Source organism: Phyllostomus discolor, chromosome 9 (assembly GCF_004126475.2).
Source record: "Phyllostomus discolor isolate MPI-MPIP mPhyDis1 chromosome 9, mPhyDis1.pri.v3, whole genome shotgun sequence".
In the NCBI taxonomy this organism is placed as follows: domain Eukaryota; kingdom Metazoa; phylum Chordata; class Mammalia; order Chiroptera; family Phyllostomidae; genus Phyllostomus; species Phyllostomus discolor.
The window spans coordinates 10,832,729-10,860,401 of NC_040911.2; the positions used below are offsets into that span (position 1 = coordinate 10,832,729).

The 27,673-nt window shown below is 50.1% G+C and overlaps 1 protein-coding gene across 9 annotated transcripts in view; it reads right to left on the reverse strand.

Annotated features, from left to right (window-relative positions):
- The window catches only part of ZNF532 (zinc finger protein 532), a 98,859-nt gene extending 72,626 nt beyond the window's left edge, over positions 1 to 26,233 (reverse strand). For 2 of the 9 annotated variants that reach the window (XM_036010074.1, XM_036010067.1), the window contains exons 1-4: positions 25,964 to 26,233; positions 24,299 to 24,380; positions 24,094 to 24,203; positions 19,801 to 19,984 (exon numbers count right to left, since the gene is read on the reverse strand). In XM_036010074.1, coding sequence (XP_035865967.1) covers positions 19,801 to 19,885 — 85 coding nt within the window. In that variant the 5' untranslated portion in view covers positions 19,886 to 19,984; positions 24,094 to 24,203; positions 24,299 to 24,380; positions 25,964 to 26,233. Of the gene's footprint in view, positions 1 to 4,573; positions 4,578 to 19,800; positions 19,985 to 24,093; positions 24,204 to 24,298; positions 24,381 to 24,706; positions 25,066 to 25,163; positions 25,357 to 25,963 lie in introns of those variants that run through there. The other 7 variants (XM_036010072.1, XM_036010068.1, XM_036010069.1 and 4 more) reach the window with 7 other exon arrangements.
- Positions 26,234 to 27,673: the final 1,440 nt, after the last annotated feature.

Here is a 27,673-nt window from a genome sequence, read left to right on the forward strand (position 1 = left end):
AAAAATGGAGATAAAAGATAAAAGCGGTAAGAGAAAAAGAAAGTCAAGGGAGCCCTGGCTGGTGCAGCTCACCGTGCGGACTGAAAGGTTGCCAGTTCAATTCCCAGTTAGGGCACATGCCTGGTTTCAGGCCGGGCCCCCAGCTGGGGGTGTGCGAGAGGCAATCGAGCGATGTTTCTCTCCCTTTCCTCCTCTCCCCCTTTCTCTAAAAGTAAATAAATAAAATGTTCTTAAAAGTCAAGGAAATCAGGGTATCTCTAGAAAAGAGATCTAGACAATAGGAGAGAACGGCATAAAAGTTTAAAGTTCAGTCCAGCTGGTCCAACGTCTATCTAATCGCATTTCAGAAAGAGAAAACGCAGAGAGCAAGTTATCAAAGAAAAAAAAAAAGCACAGGACTATCTCCCAAGACAAGCCGAGGGAGGGAGCCAGGTCTCGACTGAAGGGGCCCTCCCGGGGCCGCCAGAGGAAACCCAGGCCGCCCAGTTAAATCTGAACTTCAGATAAACGACGATTACGGTGGTGATCTTTTCCTGTGTGTGTGTTCCACTGTTTATCTGGGCATCTTGTAACTTTTTTTGGTTTGTTGGCTAAATCTGGCCACCCTCCACCTCTGAGAGCCCAGCACAGCAGAGGAAGCAAGCCCACACCGCAGTGAAACGGCACCACCAGAAAACGCAGAGGCGCAAGGGTCAGGGCTCGCGGCACCTGGCACAGCGCGGAGAGCTTTGCCTCTGTTACCTGGGAATCCTCACCACAGCCGGGGCCCACCAGCCGCCTCGGCCTGTGCCCTGGGCCTGGGACGTAGACAACCCGTTTGTCTAACAACAGTCCAACAGGCTAAAACACAAGAGACTTTTTTTTTCGTTCCAGTCTCACGGAAGGAAAAGTTCTGTTTGTTTGTTTCATTTTGGAAGCGGGCTGAGTGAGTGGGAATTACAGAAAAGCAGACGGGAAGGGAGATGGTGCAGGCAGATCCCAGACTCTGCCCCAGGGTGCCAGAGCTCTCGGACGGCCCCCTGCACAGATGGCACAGGTTTGGGGCGGTGCTTACAACTGCCTGGAAGTCCTTCATCAGAAACATTAGGTGTGGGGGAGGAGCTCGAGATCATCCTGGAGGGAGAAACCACCCACCCATCCAGCCTCCTTGGGGACCCTGAGCTGCTCAGACTGCAGCTGGGCCCAGTCTGTCCAGGCCCGGCTCCCCGCCGGGCTGGATTCCCGCTGCCCCTCAGCTCACAGGGTGGGGCCCAGGATGAGGGTGTCTTCAGACTCTAGGTATCGAGAGACGCCTGAGGAGGAGGCTCCCGGGCCCTTTGAGGGCACCGGGGCCAGGCTGTAGATACAGCTTGATTTAAACCTTTTAAATATTTAGGCATATGGTATATGCCTTTTAAATATTTAAATGTAGCTTTTAAATATTTCATTATGCCTTTTAAATATTTAGCCATCTGGTCTCCCTTTGTACTCTTGCCCCTGCAACATTAAGGGCAGGCCTGAGCCATTATTGTTATTATGACTGTTGTTTTATATGTTAGGCAAAGAAAGCTTAAGTATCTTGCTCCAGGGACATATGGCCAGTAAGTGGCAGAGGATGGGACAGAACCCAGACCTTCCGCCTCCACAGCCCAGCTCATAAGCGCTATACGAACACAGTCGGGAGACAGTAGCTCAAATTTAAAAATTCCAAATCTAGTAAAAGTACATTACTTTAGAAATAAGAACGTCAATTAACAGAAGAACGATTCAAAGAGTTGAAATTAACTGCCTGCAGGGAAGAGGACTGGAAAATACCATTTGATAGCTTTAAACGCCCATGTACATATCATATTATGACTTCAACAAAAAAAGTCAAAATTGTTAAAAAGAGATCAGTAGCCCCAGCTGGTGTGGCTCCGTGGTGGATAAGTAACCACCGTATCTATTTCCCCAGTGTAAACAACTTAAAAATTACTCTGCTTCTCAAGTCTCATTTTTCCAAAACTGCCGAAGACATACTCACGGCTTTTCCTCATGCAAATGCAAATCTGTCACAGTAAGAAAATAGTTCACTAATTATAACCCTTAGGGTGTTACTGCATTTAGTGCGGTCCAAAGCTGTTTACAGGGGAATACAGCAAATCCCATTATCTGTCAGAAAATGTTACATAACTGAAAGCCAGGAAGAGTCCTTTCTGACTGCAAAATTAGGCTCCATGAGTCTTCAGGAAGAACTTTTAAATGTGTGTGTCTTTTTTTAGGTCTCTTCTGCCCAACCTCCATGCAGTCAGAAGACCCTTACTCTGTCGGGGTTAAAAATAAAAGAAAAAAAAAAGAGTGGAGAAAACCTTTCAGCATTCAACTATTTTTGTATCACCTACCTATATTAAGTCCACGGCTTATAAGATTATTTAACCCAGAAACAGCCAACTGTGGGGTCAAATTCGGCAAACCTAAGAGCAGACATAATGAAATGTTACTAACAACTCTCCCTTAGACCAGGGCCAATATCAAGGAGAAATTCCAACCCACAGCATTTTTTTCTCTCTGTTCAAACCCTAGGGCAGGCGGCGGGGGGGGTCCCATGGGGCGGAGAAACAGGAAGAAAAAAGGCTTACAACCTAAGACTTGACCCCAAGGCAGAGCCGCGGCCTCTGGAGAATATGGTCGGGCCAGCCTTCTGTGCCCCGTGAACTGGGCTGCCCATGCCAAACCATCAGGCTGCACAGGCCAGGGGCCTTGGCCTCTGACCTGTTTTTCTGCTGATGTATCTTCCCACGCTCTACTCCTCACTCTACCTTCTTCCCCTGCAAAGCCTCCTGAAGATGCCTCTCTAACCTATGAATCCCAGCCGTCCAATGTATTGGTCTTGTCAACAGTTATGCACATCACATGTCGTTTTATCCATGGATATATATGTAACGCCTATCAAGGAGGACTGGAGGGCGTTCGTTCGGAAGGATCGAGATGCGTGCAACGGGAGAGGAACACAAAGGCATCCGCACGCAGAGGCTCATGGCTGAAAAATGTTGCAGGCGTGTGCTCCGCCTGCTTCCTCCCCTGCCCACCCCAGACGCCCGGACACGCCAGATAAAGACGTCCTGTGAGGTGCCCGGAGAAGGCACGTTCGTGGAGCCTGAAAGTAGAAGAGAAGTCACCAGGGGCTGGGGGAGGGGGAAGGGAGAGTTACTGTTTGAATGGCTCAGAGTTTTTGTTGGGGGGTGTCCTGAATTGTTTTGTTGAGGGTGACGTATTCAATACCACTGAAGCATACACTTATGAATGAATGGGTGATATGAAAACTATTAGGTTGCGTAGATTTTAACAGGTTTTTTTTAAACCTGCTATAATGAAGAGGGAAGACACATTACACAGAATTTTAAAATGTGGATTTCGGAAATGTATTCTAATGTTTTTTTTTTTTGCGACGTCTTTAGGGAACTGGGCTGGTAGGTGTTGGCGGAGTGCTGGTAACCTCTAAGAACCAGCAGTCTGGGAGTGGGGAACCTGGTGCCTGTGATTTAAACACTCCCACCAGGACACATTGCAAGCCACTAAAAGCATGTCGCTGGTGGGGCTGAGACAGGTACCTGCAGTGACCTGGTGAGCAGGTGAAGCAGTGCCAACTCCCCCGATCACCTCTGCACCACCACACCCCTAAAATGTGTCCCTGCTCATGGAGATCAGGAGGGAAGGAAGAGTCTGGGGAGAAATGGTTGAAGTTTTAACTCGTTTCCTTACCATAAGACTACCCCAAATCTCTATCCTCACCCCTTCTGAGACCTCTGCTATAGTGATACGCACTCTGAATCACCTAACGCCCACCACCACATCTGTTTGACCTCCAGGTAGAGGTGCTGTGTGTCCACTGGGGAACACCACCTGTGAGAGAGGAGGCTACTCGTTTGCAGCCGATACGCAGACACTCCGCGGGAACAGAGATGGCAGGACACCCGCAAGATGCCGACTCCTCTGCAGAGGGCCACCGATACCAGCTGGTGTGTCCTGTTCCACCGGGGCAGTCCGATTTGGGTCCGGCTTGAATGACAACACAGAAAACCCCAGCAGAGCCTCTGCCCATGGGCTCCTCGCCACAGGGAGGACAGGGGAAGTAGAGACATAATTTCTTTTGGCCTTTCCTCGGGGATGCTGACTCTTCTCCAAGTCCCACAATGCATCTCTTACGATTCCAGTAGCCCCCAAAACCTTACTGTACATGCACCCTAAAATATCTTGGGTAGGGCACAGCATTAACCTAGGTGAAACTGCCAGCATAGCTAGAAACACTGATGTTACTTCTGCTCTGTTCACAGAACGCCGAGGAGCACCTAACAACGGAGGAAGGCTTCAAGTCAGGTGGAAATAAAGTGGGTAAAAAGGGAGGATCAAAACTGCAGAAAGGGCAAATGATTTATTCCTTCCTTGGGGAAGAATAAGGAGGCCAAAAATCTTAACGCCTCGCAAATGAATGCCCAACACCGGCACCAGCCGTGGTCTGTTAGATTTGATAATAAGAATATCGTTTTCACTTATCTAATGTTCAACCCTTCCTAAACAGAGGAAAGGCTTCCTATGGTGAAAATCACACATTTATATGTCTTTGCAAACGTGCTGGGGATGATCAGGCACACAGTGGACACACAAATGATGAGACCACCACGGAAATCTACCAAGGTCCTGGCTAGGCCAAGACAGGCTAGGGGGCATCTCGCCCTTGCCCTTCTCTAAGTGTTAGAATCTGAACCAGAGGAAATGGCTCCTCTATGTCACTACCAAAGGCACTGACACGACAAGGAAAAAGCCACCTTACACGCAGCGAACATTCTGGGGGCTTCCCAGAAGGACCAGGATATTCTGGAACCACCCAGCTGACCCACAGGTAAAGTTAAAACAAGCCGCCCCTCTCCACACCATCGTTGCTTACACACACGAGAAGCAGAGCCCAAACCCTGACGAGATAAACAAAATGTCACAGCCAACCCCTTCCCAGGCGAGCTAGGCCCGCAGGCAGTTCGAGTATATTAAGTAACAAGCACATAGGTCCAAAAAGGCATACAGCTTCCCAATTACCTCCTGTCTCAAAGCTATCATTAACTTATCCCATTACAGGCGAGATTCAGCAACTCCCCGAAACGTCTAGCTCTCCTTCTTTTTCTTTGAAGTACAAATCAGAAACTGCTGACTTGATAACCTGGAATGACCCACTTGCTCCGTTTATTGATAAGCACTTCTCAGGACGTTCTGTGTACCGAACACGACAGAAAGGGAAGGCCGAGAACCCCATCATCCCGTCCGCCAGCAGCAGAAGTTCCGTGGAGTCCGGCTGCAGTGACGGCGTCCCAGCTGCGCTGTTTCACTCCCCCATTCAGGGGCGTCCTCGCCAGCGTGCCCACAATCTCTACGTGAACGCTGCTACTCCACTAGAATCGCTCTTCGATGCCCATGCGGCACCGAGGGAAAGAGCTTTATTTTAGCCAAAGGCTGCCATTGATTCACGATCCGTTTCACGTTATAGATTTTTAACATTTTTATTATTAAAAATAGTATATGCTTTCTGCTAATACTCTAAACCCTAGAAGTATAAGCGACAAAAAGTAAGTCTCCAGAAGGCCCACTCGTCAGAGATTAGCTCTGATAACCTTCGGGGTGTACACTTCTAAAGTCATACATAATCACAAATTCACATACACATATGTAATTTTAACATACTAGACTTGTCTATGTTCCCCCATGTCACAGACATCGTCCCATGTTTCCATCATGTCCCATAATGTCCACCACGTTCACTCACCACACACATTCGTTTAAGAGCGCCCTCTGAAATTCAGATCGTGGTATTTTCCAAAGACATTTGCCAAAGCAAGAAACCAGAGACCTTCCTTCAAGATTCCTTGCAAAAATAAGAACACTTCAAAAAATAACCTTAAAGGCATACAGTGTTGAGTTTCACCCATTTGCTTTAAAATTCTGAAGATGTATTTTTAACTCATCGGATAAAATGAAAGATGAGGGAAACGGGGACATTAAAATCATTTACTTATGTGCTCTTAAATCATAACTCTTATACTTAACATGTCTCAAAGACAAACTTCGGTCATTCCACCCATCAGCAAACTCCACGGCCTTGATTTCACGGTAAACGTGGCTGGCCGGGGGACAGCTTTCACCTACTATCCATCTGCCTGATAGTTCAGTCCTCTTCTAGCTTCATTGTCCTAAGGTATCTTAGCCTGGAAGAAATCCTATCTCGACAATAAACAGCCCTGGCTGGGCAGCTCAGTAGTTTAGAGAGTGGTCCCAATATGCCAAGGTTAGGGGTTTGAACCCCCATCAGGGCATATATATAAGAATCAACCAATTCAATGAATGCATAAGGTAAGGGGAGCAACAAATCGATCTCTCTCTCTCAAGTCAATACTTTTTAAAAAAATTAAACAATACCTGGCTGGCATAGCTCAGTGGATGGAGCTCGGGCTGGGAACCAAAGTGTCCCAGGTTCGATTCCCAGCCAGGGTACATGCCAGGGTTGCAGGCCATAACCCCCAGCAACCACACATTGATGTCTCTCTCTCTCTCTCTCTCCCTCTGTCTGTCTGTCTCTCTCTCTCTCTCCCCCTCCCTTCCCTCTCTAAAAATAAATAAATTTTTAAAATCTTAAAAAAAAAATTAAACAATAAATTATTTTCCCCAACTCAAGGCAAGTGTGAACCTCAAAGTTCCTCAAGAAGGCAACCTGACATAGGCTGGCACCCAACGCCCTTTCGTGCTGGGATGAGAAGAAACCGGCGTGGCCAACAAGACAAAGAGGGCTGGTGAGAAGTGCAGAATGAGGAAGCTGGTCAACTTCCCAAGGTGACTTTAGCCAAACTTGTTATAAATTCTCATTTTCAGTGAAAAGCCTTAAAACATGCAAAATCACAGACCAAAGCCAAGTATAAGAAACCTTTTTAACCCCATTTATGAAACATAATCTGTTTTACCTGGTGACTTTTAAATGTTCTTAAGTACAAGGGTCCCAGGTCCCTGAGGATAAGGGATAAGGGATAAGGTCCCTTCCCAATAAGGAAAGGAAGGAGCCCTTTACCTACTAGAAGAAGGGAGGGGTCCCAAGAAGAGGAAGAGGAGAGGGGGAAGATAAGGGAACAGTTGTGCTTACAAAGAAATTCACATTTGCCCTGGCTGGTGTAGCTCAGTGGATTGAGCGCGGGCTGCGAACCAAAATGTCGCAGGTTTGATTCCCAGTCAGGGCACATGCCTGGGTTGCAGGCCATGACCCCCAGCAACCTCACATTGATGTTTGTCTCTCTCTCTCTTTCTCCCTCCCTTCCCTCTCTAAAAATAAATAAATAAAATCTTTTAAAAAATTCACATTTAAAATTGTGGCTGCTAAGAATACAGGTAGTACTTGACATGTCATTTCTACCATACTTTTTATTACATTTTAAATTTTCAAAAAAGAGAGGAATCAAGAATTCCTCTAACAGTACTTTTCAGAATCCTGGAGATTTCAGCAAGCAGATACTAGGTACACTCAAAGGTCAAAAAGTAACCAGAGTCACTAAAGACGTGATAACCACCCTTTCTAGCAGGGAGGCGACCGGAGCCCCAAGCACAGAAACTGCCCTCTGGGGAGAAGGAAAGCAATTTAGATAAGCCCAGGGTCCTGACCGTTTCATCTGACTTGGGATTTCTTAAGCACCTGCTCCACTTCTGAAGAAACGGCCTTTGAAGTACAGCGGACAAATTATTCTGAATGCTGTTTTCTTAATGACTGGATTTTATTTTAAAATGAAAAAATATACGTGAGAGGAGAGTAAGACTGATATGAAGAAAAAGCAAAAGATGTAACATGGGTATATGGTATATGGCTCAAGAAAGACAACCTGTTTTGAAGGGAAAGAAAAAAGACCACGACCACGTGATGGATTTGCTACCTGGAAGGACAGGCCCAGGAGGAGTGCGGTCACCTCTACCTGGCTGCCTCTGGAGCCTGCAGTTCTCGGTGTGTTAAGAGAGAGTGGGGGAGAAAGGAAGGAGAACGGAGGAAAGAGAAAACAGGCCCTCAATATGCTGAAGGCGAGGGGGGAATGAATCATATACATGCTCATTTTCAAGAAGAAAACACAAGCTCTGGCTGGCGTGGCTCAGTGGCTTGAGGGCCAGCCTGCAAACCAAAGGGCCGCTGGTTCGATTCCCAGTCAGGGCACATGCCAGGGTCGCAGGCCAGGTCCCCAGTTGGGGGTGCATGAGAGGCAACGACACATGCATGTTTTCCTCCTTCTCTTTTTCCCTCCCTTCCCCTCTCTCTAAAAATAAATAAAATCTTTTTTAAAAAAGAAAAAAGAAAACACAAAACGAAAATATCTGGTTAGAAAACCCGTGATGTTGAGCCACGAGAGGGTGCATTCCAAGTGCTTCTTGACATTCCCCCGGTGGTGACTGCTATTTGATTTTCATTTGCAGTTTGCTAAAATCACATGCAAGTTCCAAATTCCTAATTTTCTGGTATTTTCAGTTATTAATTTCTATTAATAAATGAACTACTCAAGAGTTTTTATCCTAAGTCTGCTTATACAAAATTAAACGTCCCATAAAGACTGTGTCTTATCATTCAAGTGACTAGATTCCCCTAAAATACATTAGGCTTTTCATAACTTACATCAGAGCGTAATTCCAAAAAGGTCTTAACAGAAGACCCAAAGTCCTCTCTGTCGAGGTTCTGATTTCTGGGAGTGCAAGACACCCACAAAAGGCAACGAGAATAGAGAAGAGCAGAGCAGTAAGAAACCGTTTTTGAGAAAAGGCACTAACCTAACAAAAAAGACCGTTTGTGGAGGGCTCCTTCCCTTCCAAAGCCCCTGCTCAAAGGAAAATCAATTTGCATGCAATCTCTCCTTCTCGGCCCTGTGGGACTCCCGGGTGACACGGCTTTCACAAAGGCGGCCACTTCCTCAGGAAGTGGGACTGACCACAGCTCGCCCCCCCCCTCTGGCCTCAGCATGTCTCCAGCTCTCAGAGAGGGGCTTGGATTTGGAAGAGGACACTTCCATGGACAGGAGCTAGTCGAGCAGGACAGGCACTCCTGAGTGCTCGAGCGTGGGGGTTCTGCTTTGCTTTGTGGTTTTCTGGCCCAAATGGAAGATGATGGATAGGTCCCGGGGTTGCTGCTGCCAGCAGACGGGACAGTTTCTTTACCGTCCTCTCCTCCCACCACACCCCCTCACCCGTGACACGCAGGGCACATCCTGGATCAGCCTGTGACCAAACGTGCATCCAGCATCCCCAAATTAAGCAACGCCAGTCATTCCACGTGACCACTGTTTTCTTTTTCTGGCTGCAGAGCTGAAAATAGAATAGTGCTGACTTACCATGAGTGCTAGGGTTCTTGAACAGTGGGGCATCTACTTACTGAATATACAAAGCTTCCCAAAATACACGCCCCCGTGTTTTTCTTCAGAAAGCAGAAAGTAAACGTGAGGGTAGCAGGACTACCCTCAGGTCAGCAAGTCAAAAGATGGCTCCGCTAAAAGCCAATGAAAACAGGAGTTCAGAGTTGACTCAACTGCAGGCAGCCACTGCAGGCGGACCCGAAGGCAGGCCGAGTTCCTCCTGCCCACAGCCTCCTCTGCCTGCACAACTGGGTGACGGGATAGGCCGCCTAACCCGGTTATCTGGCTGTGTTCTCCCTAGGGGCGTCCTTCCTTTCACCTCCAGGAATGCCTTTGGGGCGCGGGTGCTCTCCCTGAGCTGACCATCTCTGTGGACACCTGGTCTGGGGCAGTAAAAAGGCGCTCAGAGCAGGAATGGGCCAGGCCCCACGCGAGTTTGTGAGCTACTGGAATGAAACACTCGGCTAAGGAGACCACTGCAGAATTCTCTCTCCCCAACCACACCGCCACAACCCATACACTCAAGGCCAGGAAAAAACCTGCCTTTTCCTTCGTTACTCCAAAGAGAAAGGGGCAAGGATGCTATTGGCTGTGTCTGGAGACAGTGTTGATCTTAGGGCACAAGGGCAACGTTTTCAACCAAAGAAACAAAATTGTCCAAAGTGGGGGGGCCAGCGTATAAAGTGTGTGGTGAGGTTATTCATTTGTAACACAGCTACACACTGGGACGCACGCAAATGTCCACCGACAGGGAAATGAGTCAGTTGGTTATGGTACATTCCTTTTTTAACTATGATAAAATACATGTCATATAAAGTGTATGGACCTTAACCATTTATATTTTTTAAAGATGTTTCTTGGTTTATTTTTAGAGAGGGGAAGGGAGGGAGAGAGGGAGAGAAACATCAATGTGTGGTTGCCGCTCACGCACCACCTGCACTGGGAACCTGGCCTGCAACCCAGGCAAGTGCCCGGCTGGGAATCGAACCAGCAACCCCTTGGGTTTGCAGGCTGGTACTCGATCCACTTAGCCTCACCAGCCAGGGCACACCTTAACCATTTTTAAGCATACAATCCCATTGTGTTGAGTACACTTACCTTGTTTATGGTGCATCTTTTTTACAGAGTACTATGTGTACACTAAGGTATACAGAGTGCTACCTTAACAGTAAGGTACAGCTACTCTAGACACTGATGTGGCCCAATCAGAATATACCACTTAGTGAGAAAAAGTCAGGTCATAAAACTATATACACACACACACTACATTAAAATTTTTAAAAATAAGTACACTGCATTTCACAGGTTTATATGTAGACAGATAAAATATACTGCTATATGTAAAATTCACAGAAAGGCTTAGGATGAACACCAAACATTCTGACAAGGAAAAAAAATGTTTTTCAAACTTCATCCACCTAAGTGCAGGTGTATATTTTCAGAATCTTGTATCTACAAGGCAGGAGATGGAGGTTTAAATTTCCCATGGATTTAGACTGTCAAAACCATCCATCCTGGCCATTGTCAGAGGTGATTTTGTACAAGCTCCACTTCCCACAGGACAGACATTCTTTTAACTGCAAGACCCTTGTGCTGGCGGTTTACGAATTCGTCAACGAGAAATTCTGAAAAGGGTCTGGGCGGAATGTGTCACCGTTAATAAACCCCAGGAAAATTCATGACTGCCTCCGCTTGAACTGGGGTTTTCAAATAGCTTCACGATGAGAAAGGCCGAAAAAAATGTCTAAATTCCTTCACTGTTGGATGTCAATTGCCTCTTTTTTTTTTTGCCTTTTCAAACGAAGCATGCCTGGTGAATTCCAGTATGTCAGAACTAAGAAACTGCTTACCTATGCCTTTGAGGACGAAAAGCATAGCATTCTCAGTTTAGGAGGAAAATTCCTAAGGGTTTACAGAAGCTTCCGTCAGAATGTTATCAACACCACAGTTTATAGTAGCATCTCTACAGTTCTAGCTGGAAGCAAAGTATAGATTTCCTAAACAAGAAGTGATATTTTGAGTACAAAAAGGGGAACTTCAAAGTAATTTTTCCTTTTGTCACCTGAGTAAGCCCTCTCTACATTTCTGTGCACGAATCCTAAATCCTTTGTCCCTGAAATACTCAATCCAACCAGCAGCTCTACTTTTTGCTGTTTTCTTTCTCACTTTACCAGGAATTTTTCTGGGTGTTACATACGAAATTTAAACTATTTGCAAGCTGCCCTGGCTGGTGTGGCTCAGTGGACTGAGTGCCCACCTGCAAACCAGGAGGCTGCCAATTCGATTCCCGATCAGGGCACATGCCTGGGGTGTGGGCCAGGTCCGCGGTCGGGGGTACAAGAGGCAAGCAAGCCATGTTTCTCTCCCTCCCCTCCCTTCCCCCCTCTAAAAATAGATAAAATATTTAATCAATAAATAATTGCAAGCACTGCTGAGACTTCCAACATGAGAAAACGTGGAGGAGAAAATGAGTTGCTGAAGGCACTTCTCCACTCCTTGGGGGATTTCAGAGCTCAAAGACGCTTGCCTGCGTGCCTGCGTGCCTGCGTGCCTGCGTGCGTGCTTGCTTGCTTGCTTGCTTCCCTGGGAGGTCTTTCTTTTGGAATTTCACTACCCAGTTTACAAGTATTGTTCTTGCTCCAAAGCAACTGGGAGGGGTGGGAAGAGGGGGATTTAGCCCCTCCACCACCACTGATAATTAGCACTGTCCAGAGGCCTCTTGGGTTGTCACCACGTGGCAGGGGGAAGGGGCTGCTACCGGCCTCTGGTGGATGAGAGAGGGGAGGCCAGGGATGCTGCTCAGTATCCTCCGTGCACACAGGACACCCCCACGAGAAGGAATGGCCCAGCCCCGCATGCCAGCGGGGCTGACGCTGGAAACCCTGCTCTGCAGGCACAGACTTCCTCCTCACCGTCCTGTCCTCTCCCCATCACGATAAACCCACTACTCCCCCTGGTCACCCACAGCAGAGCCTCCTAGTGCGGAGATGGCGGCCAGTCCCCGCAGCAGCTCACTGCCCCCGCCCCTGGCCCCTCCCACCAACTGCGACGGGTGTGGACGAGTGGGCTCCCTGCACAGCCATCACAACTCTCCTTACATTTCCAAGTGAGGCCATCGCCTGATCACTACACAGTTCTCACCAGATACCCATTCCACCTCCCACGTGGTTGGAATTATGAAATATGGTTCTTTCATCTTTTACCACTGAGAGCACCCCTCCAGGTTATCGTTTACAGCATGCCCCCTGGCTGTTGGTTACAAATAAGCCCCTACAAAAGTTCTCTTCCTGGAGTAGATAGAAAACAAAATGACACAGAGAAAGAGAATTAATGACGTCATCCCACCAACCACTGCTCTCTTCGAAGGGGAGGGATGGGGGACGCTCGCTGGTACTCCTCCTAAGGTCCTCTCGCGGGTCATTTATTTCATCCGAGACAGCCCACCGCTTGGAGCAACGCTGGCCCAGGAGTGCTCCTCCTGTTACTCAACTTCCCATCGGAAAGAGGGAAGAGGGGTGACTACAGGCTACGAATGTGGGAAATGCTGGGCTCAATACACCCACACTTCTTTCCTCGAGGCTTCCCTGAACTTTGGACATGCATCTCATCTCATTACCGGGATCCCTGCTGAGGGCGCCACCCAAGCTTATCTGAGGCTGGACGCTTTCAGGAGACTCTTGAAACAAGGTTTAAGAAAGGGTTTTCCTTGAGAAATGGTAGCAGGAAGCAGGAAAGCCTTCGGAAGAGAGCGTGTGAACAATTCTACCTCCACGCTTTTCCTGGCGGTGCCTCCCCAGGGGTACCTCCCCATCAGCCCAAGGGGACAAATGGCCCACTATGGAGGAAGAAGAACACAGAGGTATTTATTTCTAAAGGGGCTCTGCCTTCACGTGGATGCCGTGAAAATGAGTCCAAAACCTGGTTTGGCTGGGTCAGTGAGCACTGTCGAAAGGAAGCCATTTGTGGTGTGAGATGCACACACACAGAAGCAGGCGCACACGCATCTGGTAAAGGAAGGAAAACCAGGAGAGGAAACGGGAGGTCTCTCCACATTCACCTATCTTCTGTCGCCACAGCCACATCGGTGGCACTGACCAAGCAAGAAATGCCTCCTGGATCGTGACAGCAGGGGGAATGTCGGTGGACCCAGAAGCAGAGGCTTTGAACCTCCAAGACACCCGAGCCCGCGGCCGACCAGCTGCAGAAACGATACCTGTAACCCGCAGTGCACAGCCCTGCTTGAAAGCACGGGCTTCGGAGTAAGACACACTAGACCGAGTCCTGGCTCTTCGGATTAAAAGTTACCTGGTTCCGAGCAAGTTCCTTCACTTCTTCAAGCTGGATTTTTCCAGCATAAAATGGAAATCAGATCTACCTCATGGAGTTATCATGAGCATTAAACAAAACGATCCAGCCCTGGCTGGTGTGGCTCAGTGGACTGAGTGCCAACCCACGAACCAAAGGGTCGCCGGTTCAATTCCCAGTCAGGACACATGCCTGGGATGTGGGCACAGCCCCCAGTAGGGGGCGCATAAGGGGCAACCACACACTGATGTTTCTGTCCCTCTCTCTCCCTTCCCCTCCGTCTAGAAATAAATAAATAAATCATAAAAGAAAAGAAAACAATCCAGATAGCTGCTTACCACAGGACCTGGGAAGACAGTAAATATTTATTATTTGGAGTTATGATATCATCAACACAAGGTCAGCAATAGGTTCTAACACAGAGAGAGCCCTACAAGAAACCAAGCCACAACTCTGCTCCTAAAGTGGTGACGATAAGACAGACGCCATCAGAATTCCCAACAACCACCAGGGCATGATGCCAAGTTTCCTTCCCCGAAGTGCCTGTTGTAGAAAGGCAGCCTGGCCAGGTCTTCTAAGATGCAGGACAAATGTGTCCCATCCTCTACGACCTGAAATTAGAGCATCCTGTAACCAAAGAACTTACAGCTAAATTTGAAACGCCAACAGAGGTCAACAATATCCTAACGCTCGAGATTAGAGGAACAGAAAGTTTTTTTTAATTCTGTGAGTCATCTACATCAAAACCACTCAAGTGTAATTATTATTATTACTCAACTGCTGGGCTATGTGTTTAATCTTTCCCAAAATTAACATTGGCCACGTAAACCAGACTTGCGTTTCGCCAGCAGGATATGTACCTGCGGGGGGCCTCAAACATACACACAGGCCCACACATACATACACACAACACTCATCCCTCCCTACAAGAGGCCTCAAATACACATCTGTGTATGGGCGAGACCCTGAACATTATGCATGAACTACCCCTCTGTCTGGCCAAATTTCCTACCCCCAGTGTCTCAGTCCAATGCATTCCTCAGACCATCAGCACTTACTATATGCATTTACAAAACAAAAATCAAAAGCTCAACATTGTTTTCGTGATTTTGAGTAAACAGAAAAAATTCCATTCCTACACTCACGAGAGCTCAGTTCCTTTGGCTACGATGCTGAAGAACGGTTAAGAGGTATAGACTTTGGGGTCTGAAAGACCAGGTGTGAACGCCCACCCCCACAGACTGGCAACCTGCCTCGGCACATCTGTTCACCTCTCAGAGCCTCAAGTTCCTCAGGCACAGGAGGGGTCCGGAGCACCCACTCGTCAGGGTGGCTGTGAGACCCCACTGCTCAGCAATCAAAAGTGGCTCCGAGCCATTTCCTCCGCTGCACTCGCCCAGGGCGGCTGCGCCACCCTTCAGCTCATCTTCCCCGAGACTTGTGTTTCATTGTGTCCGGCTCAGAATCCCTGTCCTCGCCAGAAACCTGTGCTCAGCGTCCTCCGTATAGTTTCTTCTCATGCCAAGTGTCTTAACTTCCCCATCGTTTCCTCCTTCCACCGTCCATCCCTCTTCTTTTCAACAATTCTGCCCCAAATTTACCTTTATCAAAATTTCTACTTAGAGTCAATCTTAATTTTTTTTTGGATTCTTCCCTTCACCTCTACCCCTAGAATCCAAGCGAGCATCTCAGAAAACAGTATAAAAACGAAGGACACAAATTCAATTCACTAAGGGGTAAGCTATTTTCTGAGCATAATGAATTAAGGCACAGCCGCAGGCCCCACCCCCAAACAGCGTGGTCATGTAGAGACGCTGCACTCCGGGCCATGAGGGGAAGAGAGGGAAGATGAGACAAACCGAGGAAATCCATCTCTCCCACGGGGCAACAATGCCATTCTCGCGTAGGAACGGGAGCACGTTCCACACAAGCTCGGCCCCCTCTTTCACTGCCTCCGGCTTGTTCAACTTCACTCATGAACATGTACAAATCATTTCTCATTGCCCTTACTCCCTCCCTCGACGGCTCTGAGGATGCTGAACAACGGCAGCCACCAGACTTCGCTCAGACCGCAAGACGCCCTCCAGAAAGCATCCCATTGCAAAATACGGGATACCTCGACACTGGAGATGGCTAGGAGCATTTGCCTGCACGATCCCTACTCTACAGACCCCCCCTGGGGAGTGTCTCACAAGCCCAGTGAGAACTGTCACTGTGTAGGGTGAGCAGCGACCCTGCCACCCAAAGCCACAGCTGATTAGACCAGGACCAAGGAGCTTTTCGGTCCTGAGAACCAGAAGGGGGACTGAGGCACACAGGTGATGTCTCCTCGTGCTTTCAGTGAGGACATGGATACCATCGGTAACGTGGTGATTCCTGGGCACTGGACACGCCAGGGGGACACTCTGTAAAGTGTGTGAGTGTCTGGCCACCCTGCTGTACATCCAACACTAACACTAAATAACATGGGGCAAACTGATTTTTTAAAATTTTTTCATATATATGAATAAATTTTAATACAATAAATAAATAAATAAAGGCGGGCATGGAAATATAAGGGCTATGGGACAGCCACTCTCACGGGAGAGGGACCCTAGCTCTACCAAGGGACAGGCACCGAGACAACGCAGGGCACGCTGGGTGTCCCGTGAAGGACCGAGTACACCGAGTGCAGGATGCCATCGGAGCTCCTACTTTCCAGTCGGTGTGGCATTCTAACACGTAGTCGGTACCAGAAACTCCTAATGACATATTTTACGTTCTATCTGTCGTATAAGCCTTCGAAATCCGGCGTGCGCTGTGCGCTCACGGCTCATCTCAGTTGGGACCAGCCATCCTGCACGTGCCCAAACCAAACGGCCCTGGGTGGCTGGCGCCCACCATGGGCGGAGCAGTTCTAGACACGGAATCATTCCTCGGGTGCCTTCTCCACGCAATCTTCCATCACTACCCGGTCCCAGGGAGCAAACGTGGGGAGCAAAGTGCCAGGGGGAAGGGATGGATCCAAGGGGGTAGCCAACCTGCCACACCTGCACGATCCAGTTGTTTAAAAAAAACTCAGGGCAGTGTAAGTTACCTTACACCAACAGACAGGCGATGCAGACTACAGCCACTCACTGACCGGGCTGCATTTCCCTAGAAGCAAAGACCACCGAAGAACGAGATTATAACCGCAAAACTCATGCAAGATTTCCCACCTACAAACGAAGGTACTGCCAAGTAGGAGCAAGCATGCTACCCTCCTGCCCACATTTCACCACTTCAGCCAGATGCAGGGCAGCCGGAACTGAAGGCCTGCAGACCAGGCGGGGGACACTCGCTGTATGTGTTTCTACGGTGCCCACCCCCCGCAAAAAATAAACCCACTTTTAAATGAGATCAAAGGAACGCCAGGAGAAACAACTCACTTCTAGACAGGGGAAAAAAATGCCCTTCTCTGAGAACGGGGCTGGAGAAGACAGAATAGCTGAGGTTTTACAGGACGCACGCCATGTACCTGGCACTCTGCTAAGTGCTTTTATATGCCTTCGTTCCTAATAAACCCCTCAAGAAAAGTATGGCTCAGAATGTAAGTACCTTGCTCAAGGTCACTGGCAGAACAGAGGTCAGTGTCATTGAGGACAAAGGCAACCGAAAACCTCTGTGGCCTTACCCCCCGGATTTAACTGCAACACTAGGCACAATCCATTCTCAAGCTACAAACCTCAAACCACCTCTCCCACACTCGCTAGGTTAAATCAGCAAAAGTGTTAAGGACCGGCTTATCAGTGAGTACCTACTACCTGCATCAGGCTTAATTTGAATAACTCATGGTTTCAGCTTCTCGTGATATAAAGATTGTAATATGAGCTGACTTACAGACCATCAAAACACATGTGATAAATTTCGGAAGGCAGAGAGAACGTAATGATCCAACAGCCTTAGACTGGGAGCCCAGAATGCCGAGTTCTAGTCCCACCCGGGATGACCCCTCCACCCCGGGATGACCTGCTATCCAACCCTGGATGACCCCTCCCCCTCCACCCCACCGTGGCTCACTGTAGAAATGAGAGAGGATCACTGTAAATGTTTGACTTTTCTAACCCAGTAAGTTTTCCAGCAATCTAATTCTTACCTAGAAAGAATGTGTTCCTCACAGAAGAAAACTATCAAAATCAATACCCATTATTAGACTCTGAGTCAGCCTTTGGGAAGCAGGGGTTTAAGGAAGGAAAAGGCTGAGTTGAGAAAACATTCAAGAACTGCACCACCTTGATTTTATCTTCAAGCCTCCGAATCCTTCAAGATGCCTGGAATCTCTAATTATGTCAAGTTGTAATAATGTTTGACTAGAAACAAAACAATACAAAGCCTGCTTGGGAGAGCGAAAAAGGCCACTGAGTTTGCCTAAAAATAGCTCTTTCAGTCTTCAGGTTTAGATTAAGCAGAATTAGCTCCCGCCCCTCATTCTTAAATAGAACGGAGACCATGCAAAGAATCCTTTAACCTGTGTTCGTTCATTGTCAGAACAAAAGGTTTTTCTCGCCACCACTTTTCAGAGTTACTTTGATTTTCTCATCCTTTTCAAAGGATAAATAAACCAAAAGCACCTCTTTGTTCCTTCTCCCTTCCAATGTATATCCTCATCCTTGTCCCGGTACCAACCTCTGCCTTTTCAACACGCTATTCCCAGCACTGTCTCTGGTATAGACACAGCTTCTCTCTGCGTGACACTCGTCAGGAAAACCCGCTCATCACAAGGGCCCTTCCCAGGGCTCCGACGGGTCCATTATACACTCTCACCCTGACCACCTACCGCTTCTCACCTGGACGTCACCGGCGTGCTTAGCTCTCTCCGGGCCCTCTCTCCACCCCTGCACCCCTGCACCCCCTCCACGGTCCCCCATGTCCACCAACTGTGCTCCCCCAAGGCTGAAGAGCCCGGTGGTAAGGGGCAGGAGCCAAATTCTGCCTCTACAGCCATTTATGAGCTGGCACACCCTGGCCAGGCTGGGATCTTTGCCTCAGTTTCCCCACCGGCACCACAGGGGACAACGGGACGCAGCTCACCTCATGGTCTCCGTATGAATGACAGAATACCTGGGAAGGCCCCCCGGGCCGAGCGGCAGGCTCTGCAGACATCAGCCACTCCTTTCTGCCTTTCGGGGACGGGCCCTCCAGCTTCCGGAAGCGTGCATCTCAAGTTCCTTGGCCACCCCTCTACTTCACGTATGGTTTTTATCACAGAAACCATTAATCTAGGAGACCCTAAACTCAACCCGTTTGCCACCTTTCCTCTGTCATCTCTGGCCTATGCAAATCCCTCCCAATCTAGACCTCACGCCCACACAGATCTGGGAGACAAAGGCCACGCCCACAGGCCACCCAACCGCAGCCGGAACTCACCGCATCCAGCCCCTCCACCACCTCCACCCTCCCAATCTCTTCTGCCTTCTGAATTCCGGATCTCGGCCACGAAACCACACCAGCAGGTCACCTCCGAGAGCCCCTAGCCACCCTTTCCTGTCGTGCCCTGTCCCTCACCAGGCACCGCCACCCGCACGCCTGCCCCCAAAGCAGTCACCCCATCCCCACTGCCTGCACCTTGGACCAGGCCCTGGTCTGCCCTCCAGATCTGCCCTGGTCCCATCGCTGGAACTCCCTGCCTCCAGCCTGAACCGCTCCCACCTCACCTTCCCAGGGACAAACCCAGGACCTTTGTGATTAGAAGTCAGCCTCTCTTTTTAACATTGATTTTAGAGAGAAAGAGGAAGGGACAGAGGAAGACAGAGATGGGCTTGTTCCACTTATTGATGCATCCATTGCTTGCTTCTTGTCTGTGCCCTGACCGGGGATCAAACTTGCAACCTTGGTGTATCGGGACGACGCTCTAACCTACTGAGCTACCCAGCCCGGGCTAGAAGTTAAGTCTTTCCGCCGAGGCTGCCTAGACAAGGAAGTCCACGCACAGATGGACTGTACAGACTTGACCTTCAGTCGTCTGGCCCTTGACCGTCTCCTAAGCTTCCTCTATTCGCCCACACCGCACCCTCCCAAACCGCCGGCCACACCAACTCCCTCAGTGCCCTCCACACGCTGCCCCTAGAGACCCTCCTCCCCCCCTCCCCCCGAGTCTTGCCTGCCTTACCTGTCCTCACTGGCCGTTCCCAGTCCAGCCGGGAAGCCACCTCTTCAAGGGCTCCTCTCCGGACACATGGCATCGGGTGGCCCATTCACATGCCTGTCACAGCACCTGGGAGGCCACTTCCCACTCATTTTCCTCTGGATCCCTCTCCCTTCAGTGCTCCCAGTGCCTAACGCTCCATAAGCATCTGTTACGTAGGTGAAATCACCCCCAATTAAACATCGCTCCCCACTTTCTTTTCTGGGCTCCCCCCTCTACATCACCCCAACTTTGGTCTGCTTGTTCTTCCTACGGGTTCTCCCGGTCTTTAACACTATTTTATCCACATACACACACACACACACACACACACACACACACCTGCCTCCAAAATCTACCCACTTCATTGCTTTGATATTGCACAATGATTTTCACTTCCTTAAAAGGCATAAAAGCTGAATAATAACTTCAAATATTAAAACACAACCAATATTTTGGCAGGCAGGAAGTCGGACAAATTGTAATTAAGTTGTTTGTACGACTGAGATTTTCAACAGAGATCTTTGGTACCACTTTCCACAATTCTGGTTCAATCACGGTCTGGCGTCTCACCGAACCTGAAGGCAAATGTAAAAATCCAACCGCCAAACGTTTCTGGGGAGATTGAAAATAATTGCTGAGGGAAATAAAGGAGATTTTACCACTTGCCGTTTTTTGTTTCCACTTTTGGCTAATTCCGATTAGTTCTGGGTTATAAAGCATGTCATCCTGTTAGTGAGTGGTCTATTATCACGCACATCTCTCATTTGTCTTCAGATAATGTTCGCTACGACCTCCTCCTTGGAACGCCCGGACCCAGCTGACAAGGCCAGGTCTTGTTCTGTGAGCTGAGAGAGCGGAACGTATGTTCATCCAAACGTCTCATCCTTACGTTCTCGCCATGAGACCCAGCCACCTCACGCCAGAGTCCTTACCCACGAGATATCAAAACGTACGTTCAAACAAAGCCCCGTGGGCAAAGGTTCCAGCAGCTTTCTTCACAGTCACCCAACACTGGAGATGACCCTGATGTCCTCGAGTCGGGGAGTGGACAGAAAACCCAGGTCCACCCCCAGAGAGGTCCACGACGTGACCATCAAGAAGAGCCAAACATGGATACACAGAGTAAGATGGGTGAACCTCAGAGGCGCTTTGCCAAGCGAAAGAAGCCATGGGTACGCCCTTCTGGAACAGACACAGATGCCGGGACAGGACCACTCAGGGGCTGCCAGGGGGCTGGGGCGGGGGGCAGAGTCCAACTGCAAAGGGACAGCGGCAGGAGGACAATTCTGGGGGCGATGGAACGGTTCCTTATTATGGACAGTGGTGGCAGATACACGGGGCCATCCGCTCATCACACCCAGAGAACTGTCCACCACCGAGTCAATTTTACCGTGTGGAAATTTAGAAATTGAAACAATGAATGAGTCAATCATAACTTGTTGGAAGACCATTCCCTAAATGTAATGGACACAAAGGGGTGGCTGCAGTCAGTGTCTTGTTGCTCCTGCACTGTACTGATGAGGAAGAGACCTACTGGGTGCTCGAGGAGGGAGCAATCCCAGGTCTTTCCCAGATCCTTTCAGTTTCTCGCGTGTTGACCACCTTGGTGAGGCTCCCCAGTTCAGGTAACCTCTGCTGCAGCTGTGCGAGGCCAGATGGAATCCTACCAAGGGCGTGCGGGGGCTTACTCAACACCAGCAGAAGACAGGCGACACCCCGCAGGAATGCTCCAGAAAGCATTTCAAGCAGGAGAAAATCCAGGGGCTGGGCGTCTAGAAACCCTAAAATTCTAACCCACCCTGGTCAAAGGTGTGAGCAGAAAATTCCATTGACTTGTTGGCTGCCTCCTTCCTAGGCCCTCCTTTAAAAAAGGGTGGAGGGAGGCAGGGAATCTCTTTGTGAGGCAAGAGGGGAAAAAAGGAGATGGAGAGGCCTCTGAACCAGGATGCTAGAGCTCTAAAAGCCCTGGATCCCCTGTTCTTTCACGTGGGAAAAATCATTCTCAGTAGGCAAATGACAAAAACAAGCAAAGGTTCGACACCCAGTGACACTTTCTTTCCAGTGCACCCTCTTCAGCCAAACCCACACATTCCTGCTCCAGAGGGAATGGTCGCCTTGGGGACTGCCGCAGGCAATCTCGACCGGGCGCTGGGCTCCGGGCTCCAGGTGTGGCTGCCTCCAAGGGGATGGGGGGTCGGCCACACACACAGGCCCCCGGCCCCAAGTGTGGGTGCCACCCGGTTTGCTCCCTCCCAGCGCCTCCAGGAAAGAAAATGCTAATGCCGTTGCTGCCCTCCACACTCACATTCACATTCCCAAGCTCAGAAAACTCTGATCCTCTCCCCCGGGGCCCTGGGCTGCCATTGTCAGACCTCAGCAGGAGGCCGCCACCTGAGCCAGCCCTCAATCCAAGATGAGCTGCCCGATGGCCGCCCCGGAGAACCAGCTCTCCAGCCTCACACTTGCATCTGCAGCTGGTAAGACCGGCCTAAATGCAAAACAAATGCTATTTTCCAGGAGCCTTCTGCTGGAGGGGGAGGAACAAAGCTCCAAACCACAGAGAGAGTAAACCAGAACATTCTGTGACATGCAATGCTTTACAAAAAGAGCTTTTAAACATGTTACATCAAGAAAGAGTCCCTGCCAAGGGTTAGCTGTCAAAGTTAAATACAAGCCACTGGCTTTCTAAAGATGGGAGTGAAGGACTCAATTATAAAACAGCTTATTGTACCCAGCTAATGAAGGTTTATCATATTAGCCATCTGAGTTTTCGTTGGCACCGAAAAAGCCGGAGCAGCATATCATGCAACGTGGACCAGGACCTGCTTTGCAAGCAGATTCCTGCCCACACTCAGGCACAGCACCCCTGGCCGTCCAAACCGTCGTAGAACTGAAAAACCAACTGCGGCAGGGACTTGTAAAGAATTCCGTCCCCGCATGTAAGCTATGAACTGGTATACCAGCCCAAGATCACATTTACCTCTCTGTTAAATGCTACACAAAGTACTCTGAGCTAACCATGTACACTCCAGCCTCCCTCTGCCAGCTTTCCCACACGCTGGACGCTCTGCAATCATATGCAACATTCCTGAACAATAAAAACCCTTGCCTACTTGTCACCCTCCAGGGCAGATACTGCGCCCACCGAATGCCTGCACACAACCAATTCTAAGATCCTGGGCATTTCTGAAAAGGCTCAGTCCTGCTGACCGCGAAGGGGAACAAAATACCCTCTTCAAAGCAGGGGAGAAATTTATTTTCAGTCCCGTCTTGTATGGGCTCCCCTTGACTGTCCTTTTTACCAAGCCAGAAGACAGACCCAGCTCTGCTGATGACATCATGTTGGATGGGATTCTGGAGCTGCTGGTTTCCTGTTTGGGGAAGTGGAAGTTCTTTTCACAAGGAACCCCAAGGCAAAATGTTTAGTGTTCCCCTGTAAGCTCTCACTGCCTTTGTTCTTCCCTTGGCTATACTTATGACTGCTTCCTTCTCCCTTCTCCAAAACCTCTGCTTCTGGGGGGTGTACGTAAGAAAAGCCAGCTCAAACCGAACCGCAGTCTCGCACGGCATCAGACATTTTCTGCCATCCAGGGCTGTAAGGCTTTGCGTGAACAGGCATCTCCACAGATGAAGCCAGATTCACCCGCTCTCCTCCGGGTGTTGCATTAGGATTCCACATTAAAATGTATGCCACAAATAATCCAGTGGCACACTCCCCGTCAGCAGCCCCCCAAATCAATAAAAGCCATTCCACCACTGGACTCGGAGTGAGAAACCTGTCAGGCTAACACAGAGAGCCCAGGAAAAGAAAGGGGGTGACTGAACAAAGGACGGATCTACCTGCAGCCCCCTCAACCCCCAAAAAGGTGGCAAGGCTGTCTTGATTTGGCAAAGTCCTGGCTTTTTTTTTTTTCTTTTTTGTAATCGTTGAGGAAAAGGCTCCCTGTGCATTGCTTTTAGTCTTATGCAAAACAATGCATTCTCCACCAGGCCCTGCCGCCTACCATCCTCGCAATTCGCTCCTTTCCAGGCCTGACTCTCCCCAGTGACCAGACACACACGATTTCATGAGGTCATTCTGATTTCACCTGGACAGAAAAAACCGTGGTCAAGTCGCCCTAATCCCATCAAACGTGGGTAACATTAAGAGAGTCTTTCTTCTCTTCTCCACTCCAAACCCAGTATTATCTCCATGGTACCAATCCACTGTCAGTTTGTGTCTGAGTGGATCTTCAAATAAATACTTAAATTCATGCTCAAAATATTGTATCTCACCTTGTGAACCTTGACCTTTGGGAAAGACTTTGGACCAGTGCTCAGTTACTGTCACACAGTTGCATTCTCTGCAAACATGAAAGGGTTAAAAGCAGCCCCAGTCAACAGGCCTACAAGGGAAAAAAAAAAAAAAAAAGACAGCATGTATGCCTTAACAGCATCACTGGAAAGCATTCCTGCTCATTTCCTAGAACAATACTGTTACCTTTTGGCCTTCATAATAGTCAGAAGTATCCCCAACACCCTTTAGTAGCTTCTAAAAGGAAAAGCACAACACAGAACATACCCTGCAAGAGAGAGAGAGAGAAAAAAAGCATGCAAAGTAGCAATCTCCAGCAACAAACAAACTACCATTACAAATCCATCAGTTCATTTTGGTTTGGTTTTGTTAAAAGCAGAAAAGAGAGAGACAGAAACTGCATAAACCAGTGTCCCCACCCTAGCAAGTCACATTTTTTTTTCTTTAATAAGGGTCATAAATCTCAGCTCCCTGTCCATCCCTTAAGCAAAAGAAAAAGGCAGGAAAAGCCCAAGTAATCTCAGACCTTGCAAACCTGCACATTTTCCCCATCTTCTCTACACAGAGTCTTGTAGGACTCCATTAGCCACATACCAGTGCTGTGTGGTGTCTAGTGTGCATTCACATACTGTGTTGGGATGGCACCTTCCTGCAAGCTCCTCTGCTTTTGGCTGCCATGGAGGGAGGAAGCTGCTATCCCACTGTAGTAGCTCAGTGACTGCATTGTGTTCAGGAGCTGATCTGCCTCAAACCAGTTTCAGCCGGTTCTGGTCACCCTACATAAAAAAGCTATGGCAACCCTCGCTGAGTTGCCAACAAGTCCCTGAAAATCAGCAGCACAGGGGGATCTCGCTGGGGGTTGCCTTTCCCTTTTAGGTCTTCCTGAGGAGGGGAAGGTCATCGTGTGTCCCCCACCGCCACACAAGCACACAGTCTTGGAAATGCCCACCTCCCAAGCACCCCAGAGCCCCTCAGGGCCCATCCCCCCGCCCCTCCACCCGAAAGCCCACCGCAGACACTGGTGCCCCCTCCTTCTCCTTCCCCCACTTACCTCCCACAACCTGGCTCAGATCTTTGTGTACGTGTGTGTCAGTGTGTGTTCCCTGTGTTGGTGGCTGACAAAGAGCCCCCAAGAAAGCAATCTATGTGCCTGCTCACACTGGATGCGCCGGCTGCGGGAGCCGGCCGGCCTCGGCCTCCTGGCTGAGTGGTGCTGGCTTGTTGACCAGGCTCCTCTCTGCCTGTCACCCCCACCCCACCCAGCCCCCTCCTCCCGTCCCTCTCTCCCTCTCTCCCTCTCTCTGTCTCTCCCTCTCCCAGCCCTGTCACCACCACCAGCAACCCCCCCACCCCCAGTCTCCTCCTCCTCCAACCTTCTCTTCTTTCAAGCACCTGGGGGGAGAAGTCCAAATCCTTTCACCTCGGGGCAGAGGAGCAGAGATGCCTGGGGTGGGGGTGGGGGGCAAGCGAAGGGGGCAGTGGGAAAGAGGGGCACAGAGGCCTTTAAAAATCCTCTATGCTCAGCCCGCCCTGAGGGGGAGCAGGCAAGCTCCTGCGCTCACGTGGCCCCCCTCTCTGAACCTGTGGGGCCTAGCAGAACCCGCTTGTCCTCGGCCCCCCAAGGAAGCCGGCCGGGCGCGAGGGCTGGCTCTCCCCAAGGCCAGCATAGGACAGGCCACTGCAGTCAGGCGAAACGGCCTGAACCTCACACGCTCACTCCACGCCGCGGGGTGGCACGAAGAGCCGCGCCCACGGCTCGCCCCGGGGCCCCCGCGCGCCCCTTCCTCCACGGCCCTACGCCCCTCACTAGCCGGCTCCCTCCCGGCCCCCGCCCCCCAGGCGCACACCCACCCCCTTCCCGGGGTTGGCCTTCACAGCGGTCAAGCCCGGGCGTCTGGGCCGCAGCTCGGATGACCTCTGTTGAGCGCGGCGCCGCCGGCGGCTGCTGCTGAAGCTGCGGCGGCTGTCGTCGTAACGGCGGCGGCGGCTTCCATGTTACGGGCGTGTCATCTGCATTCCCGCTGCCGGGGTCTGTGTGTGCGTGTGTGGTGGAGCGGCCTCGCGCCGCAGCTGCCGCCGCCGCCGCCTCCCAGGCTCCCGGGCCGACCCGCCGCCGCCGCCGCGGCCTCGCGGTGCGCCCTCGCCGTGCGCCCGGCCCGGGCCCCGCGCCTCCCCGGGCGCCGCGCTCTAGGCCGCGCGGCGGTGACGGGCCGGCCCCGGAGCCCGGGGCCTACGGCTGGAGGTGCGTGCCCGGCGGCGGTGGCTCGGGCCGAGCGGCGAGCGAACAAAAGGGAGCGCGGGAGAGGGGGAGGGGGCGGCCGGTGGGGGGAGGGAGGCTTCGGGAGCCAGAGCGCGAAGCCCCGCGGCCGGCCGGTGCCGCGGCGCGGAGGGAAGACGAGCCCCGCAGACCTGCCAAGTCTCGCCCATCTGGGGCTGCTGGATTGCAGCTTCGCCCCGGAGAGCGGGGTGGTGGTGGTGGTGAGGGGATGGAGGGAGGGCTGCTTTTTTTTTCAAACGACATTTCAGGCGCTCACCCAGTCCTCTCCATGGCCCCAAGCCGCAACTTACTCGAGTGGAAGGAAGCAAGGCCTCGCCAAAGATGGTTGAGAAAGACCGTGAGCCTCTACCCGGGATCTTGAAGCCAAGGTGGTGTTTTGTTATCCTCGTAACGGTGGCAAATAAGTAAGAAGAGAGCACGCTATCTGCAGATAAAGTCAATCTGAAATTCTCCCTGGAGGTGCAAGAAGGGGCTCTCTTCGGTTTAGTTAGTGGTCTGGAGCCCTCCTCGCCTTCCACTGAGCCACAAAAGAGTGGAAGACACCCCCCCAGGGTGGGCAGAAAGCCCTGGTGTAAAAGACACACATTTTGCTTGCAGAGAAAAAGCCTCTGGGGCCAAATTGAAACATGGCATGTTCTGTTCATGTGCTTGGGTTTTGGGGTTGTTATGCGGTGTTGTTGGGTTTTTTTTTTAAATAGGGGAATGGTATTGAGTAAACAACATGTAATAACTAGGTCTTTAAATTCGAGAGGGGAGGTGGCGTACAAAGGTAGCAAGCACATATTGAGCATACAGCAGGTGGTCCTGGCCTGCAGAACACAAAAGGATACACATACCCCATAAAGCCCACAAAGATGTATCATCGTCAACACATCCGACAGAGACAATATCTGACCCCCCCCCTCAGGTATGCTATTTATCCAGTCCTGCGTCCTGGCTCTGGCTCCTACCTGGTTCACGGGCCTGCGCTCAGTGGACAGGTCTTTTAAAGGGAGAGAGAACCCTCCTATCACACTGATTGTGCGTCCCTAGGAGCAGCACAAAACAGAAGCATCTGAAAAATGTCACCTTAACCTCTTCAAAAGGCTCGCCCCTGTTGCAGTGAAAACTCCCAGCATAGGAAGCGGTTCTGTGTTTTATTTTAAATGAGATTAATTGGTTACTATTTGCAAAGTGCTGAGAAGTTGGTTTTGTTGTTTTTTTAAATCTCAGTGTGCCTCTCCTTTGCATTAACTTCCACGGAGGAAGCCATTGTTCTCTGTTATGGGGACACGGTGTGATGT